Source organism: Penaeus japonicus, unplaced genomic scaffold (assembly GCF_977035675.1).
Source record: "Penaeus japonicus unplaced genomic scaffold, GWHDUDI00000001_assembly GWHDUDI00000022, whole genome shotgun sequence".
NCBI classification, from domain to species: domain Eukaryota; kingdom Metazoa; phylum Arthropoda; class Malacostraca; order Decapoda; family Penaeidae; genus Penaeus; species Penaeus japonicus.
Genome location: NW_028234424.1, coordinates 11471377 through 11476376, shown reverse-complemented (window position 1 = coordinate 11476376; position 5000 = coordinate 11471377). Strand labels below are relative to the sequence as shown.

General features: G+C 38.6%; 1 protein-coding gene across 1 annotated transcript in view; it reads right to left on the bottom strand.

Annotated features, from left to right (window-relative positions):
- Positions 1 to 5000, bottom strand: part of LOC122249602 (uncharacterized) — a 13183-nt gene that overhangs the window by 7367 nt on the left and 816 nt on the right. Inside the window, exons 2-6 of the mRNA XM_086549217.1 lie at positions 4468 to 4610; positions 3876 to 3941; positions 2525 to 2590; positions 1576 to 1758; positions 188 to 293 (exon numbers count right to left, since the gene is read on the bottom strand). Coding sequence (XP_086405343.1) covers positions 188 to 293; positions 1576 to 1758; positions 2525 to 2590; positions 3876 to 3941; positions 4468 to 4610 — 564 coding nt within the window. The remainder of the gene's footprint in view (positions 1 to 187; positions 294 to 1575; positions 1759 to 2524; positions 2591 to 3875; positions 3942 to 4467; positions 4611 to 5000) is intronic.

Sequence of the window (5000 nt, the reverse complement as noted above, 5' to 3'; positions counted from 1 at the left end):
CACATTATACGCGCTCGAACAATGGCGTCTTACACACAATGTGCACCAGGCTATTTACGAACACAACCATAGTTCACTGCAGGCATCCTAACAACAGGAAAAAGAGCAAGACATGTAAAAAAAAATATATCAACACCACAGATAAGCTTTTGCTCCTTGAAACCACGCCAGGGAGAAGGATACTCACCTACGGAAGCCCGTGACGGCGGCGGGAGGGGAGCGGGCTGAAGGATCCTGGCGTGAGCTCTCTGGACGTCCCGGAACACCTCCTCCTGACTCCGGTCTCCCGATACCTGGGTTCAGAAGCACATTCGGATCAGTAAGAGAAGCGGTGGTCACAAACACGAATTGACTGCTGACGTTCTACGGGTGGTCTATGCAGCTATGCTATGGCGGATCAATTTTAGATGTGTTTCGCGAAATCTGTTGTTTTATGACTAGCTCTTCTTTACGCTTTCTTTTTTTTTCGATTTTTTAAAGAAAATCGCAGCGGCTAACTCTGAGGAAATCATATATCACCATTGTAACAATTCAGTTATAGTGCATGAACGATTCAAACAGACTTTAGTATCTGCACTAGGAGTAGCTGTTGTGGTTGTTAAGTAGTATATAAGATAGTAGATATAAGAAATGAAAATAAAACATCATTTGAATATTAAGTTGAAGAACGAGAATCCAAAGGGACCATCTTAGATTGAAACTCTGATGTCTATTCTGATAAAGCCAGGTTTTTGAGCATTCATATCGAACAGGCCTGAGGAGGTGAAAATACATATAATGGAAATATGACCTGTGTGTGTTTTTGTTTTTGTTTTTTGCGTGTGTGTGTGCTCGTGCATATATATGAACGACTACCTGTATATATATGAATATGTGTGCGTTTGTGTGTGTGTGTGTAATTATGTATGTTCATATATATGCATATATTTATGTATATATAATATGTATATATATATATATATATATATATATATATATATATATATATATATATATATATATATACATATACATATATATATATACATATATATATATACATATATATGCATATATATATATATATATATATATATATATATATATATGAATATATATATATATATATATATATATATATATATGAATATATGTATATATATATATATATATATATATATATATATATATATATATATATGTATATATATGTGAGTGTGTGTGTATGTGTGTGAGTGTGTGTGTAAATATATATAAGTATATATATATATATATATATATATGTATATATATAGATATATATATTATATGATATATATATATATATATATATATATATATATATATGCTTATATATATTATATATATATATAAACATATATATTTACTGTATATATATATATATTATATATATATATATATAAACATATATATTTACTGTATATATATATATATATATATATATATATATATATATATATATATATATATATATATATGGAGAACAAATCCAACATCTAAAGCCACCTGATAATGAATCAGCGAAATAAGGCGCCCGTCTGGAGACCAGACCGGTCACCCGCCCGAGCGACTCACCACGTACAGAAGACCCAGGTTATCGTAGTGCTCGCACACGGGGAGGACTTTGCTGTGGAAGTCCGAGAGCTCCTTCCTGGCGGCGTCCAGCATGAGCGTGCCTACTCGGGCTCCGGCCTCGAGCTTGTTCAGCAGCGTCGACTCTCTCCAGTCGAGCAGAATGGCGCCGTCGATGTTCCCCAGCTGCAACATTTCAGGAGAGTAGAGGCGGCTCCTGTGCAACTGGGGTGGTGGTAAGGAACATTGCGACTTTTTCAGTATACATGATTTTTCCAGATATTCAGCTGTGTCAACCATGCACTTCTTTCCCTTAAGCCATGGAAAGAAAGGTGAAATGTGACTGATTCTCCCCTATTGCAGTCATATGATGATATTGCAGGGCTAGGACTTTTCATACTATGTCAGTCTGTGAATGCAATAAAGAATCAGATGCAAAGCAAGTGAAATCAGGATCATTAATACCGTGCATATGGTTAGAATAAATAGATAACGGATACCAAGAATACTTACTTGCAGTTTAAAAAAGAGGATATAAAAATAAGATATGAGAATCAGCTTTGTCATGGTTTTGCTAAACAACATACCCTCGAGCCTGCTGCAACAGAATCTGAAGTCGCTTCGGCAAACAATATGAGGACGCTTACTATATTGAAATAGAGGAAGAATGTAAAACCCGTAGTTCGGATGGACACGAATCCCAGTGTACTTACTGTGGTGCTCTTATTCATAGCGAACAAGTAGTAGTCTGGCGCATGCATAAGATTGAAGGAGGTAACGAGAATAAGTATTTGAATTCCAGTTTATGTGATGCACAGATAGCACCAAAAAATATTTATAGAAAAAAAAGTATGTAAACCTTAGATGTTTATATAGATATTCTTTATTTTACTGAAGTAGGCAGGGAAGAGAGGTTGGTAAGACATTAAAATAAAGGCGACTCAAGGCTTACCAACGGGCTGGCGTTCCTGAGGGCGGAGGAAGAGCTGCTGCCCAAGCTATAGCCTCTCATTTTCAACTTTTAGGGAGGAACCAATACTGCATCAGTGGAATGTCTCATTAATGGGTTTGAGTATTTGCAGGTTAATGTCAGAATGTCTCTCTGTATGATTACGGGAAAGGGGCAGTTGGTCTACGTTCCGCACAAGGGCGTCTCTGTTGTGTACTGAGTTTGTATTAAGAGTGTATTAGAGGTATTATTTCGTATGCAGACAGATTTCAGCTTGGAATATTCATATACTTCTGTCTTAACACTAATATCATTTCATGAACCTGGAAGTCACGAGACGAACAAAGAAAACCACTTATCTTTAATCAATTAATTGAAATAAATCAGCTTAACCTACTCACCACCGGTTGAAATTCAGTGTTCCTACTAACATGAAAATAAGTAACATAAAATGTATAAGTAGAAGAGAGAAAGAGGAGAATGCAGGTTGAAACACGTCATTCATTTGGTTGACTGTAATTTTGGTTGTGTACTCGTCTATGTCTCGGTAGGGCAAACTGCATTATAAGAAAGAGGTTATCTTACAGGTTCATGCCGGTTATGCATGCATTACGTACGGTTTGTGGACTACATTTTAATTTTTTTGAAATAAAAGGTATCACTTATCCAGATATTACAGCAAGTCAGTTAGAAAGAGATATATTCTAGTGTAGCTGTACGGTTGCCATTTCACTATAATCATGAAAACCTGTACAATTTGAGGTCCAAAACACACGTCTACGAGACTGATAAGGGGATAGAAAGCACTGTGACACAAGGCATCTTCACAGTTGATGGTGTGTGGGCAAGAAAGGGCAGGTGACCGACGGTGAGGTGGCAGCCGTGGGTACGTTCCGCAGCTGTCGGAGTCCAACAACCAAGGTGGTTTGGGGGAAGAACATAAAGTACAAGATCCGTAGATGAAGAATGAGCACTCAACAGCGAGGCTCAGAGTGTCGGGTCCTGCAACAGTGAGGGTGTCAAGCTGATCACGGAGAGATTGTCTTGTTAAATGTGAACAGCTTGGGGTGAGAGCTTAGGTAAGCTGAACCACGTATCATATCGTCCGAAAATTGAGGATTTCTAAATATGATATGAAGAGGCAAACTCATGTTTCATACTCATAGTGTTTGGGGAGCTATAGATCTAAAAGGATTGCTTTACAAAGCTCAGAATCTCTCACTACTCTAAGTACAAAAAAGCAATGCAATCAATCAACTTTCGGGCAACTTCTTTTGTTGTCTTTTACTCCTTAGAAGTTATAGATCACTTGTGCAGAATCGAGAAAACCTCGCGAGGAGATGCGTGTGTCTACCTCAATGTTTCTGACGAGCGTGCCGCGGTCCCACTCCAGCAGTATGGCACCAGTAGGCCGGCCCAGCTGGTGATGAGGTGAGACACCTGGTTATGCAATCTAGTCATTGCTTGGGACGGCCAGTTATTGCCTATCAGTTGAGCATAGTGGTAAGTTAAACCTATGTAAACCAGAGATTTAATACAAATAAAAGTGACCTATGTGTAACGTATATGATGAACAGATATATTGCTAGTAAAAATAATATCAAGAACATTCTCCGTGCAATGTAATCCCTTTACCAACCAAATAGATTTCATTCGACTGAGAGTTCAGATTCCTCGCACCGGACTGACGATCCTTTTGTAAATATCTGTCACCAGGGTTGCTTAACCTCTCTACACTATTATAAGTTTTACATAAATTTCAGCCGTAACAGTTTCATACTTATATACCCATATGTCTTCGAAAAAGTACCACAGAAGTAAGGAATCCCTTACTACTATGCGCTACGCACTCCTATCGTAACCATAATCCATTAGCATTCAACGAAACCAAACCAAAAAGAACCACTTTTACACCCTCAGAAAACAGGCTGATGGGAGGCTCTCACCTTCTGGTTGTACTGGTGGACGTCGTCCATGTGCCTCGGGTATCCAGACACCAAGTAGCCTCGGCATCGCGGGGTCATGTGCATCTCCCGAGCCAGGAGAGCTAACGCGATGGTGGCCGACAATCCATGGGGAGGTGCCAAGCCTGTCGGGCATGATATATTAGAAGTAAGTGAAACTAATCGTAAGACGTTATCTCCCAGACCTCTTAAGTTCTGTAATATTTCCCTGCTTTAGTTTGCATGCTCACAAGGGTTTATAGAGTCTAAGAACTTTTCACACGGCCGCTTGTATGAATCACAATTCCACGTAAGTATGGGTCACATTTCCGTATGTTCACACACAATCTTGGTTTGTAAATCCAATTATCTGTTGCATACAACTTACCGTCAAATGAGGAAGTAAATCATATACTGCACATACAGGCGTCCACATAAAAATATGTAAGACTCAAACGCATCTAAAACACTGGTCATAGAATACAACACCCCCTCCCCCCTCCCCCCTCTCTTTCTCTCTCTCTCTCTCTCTCTCT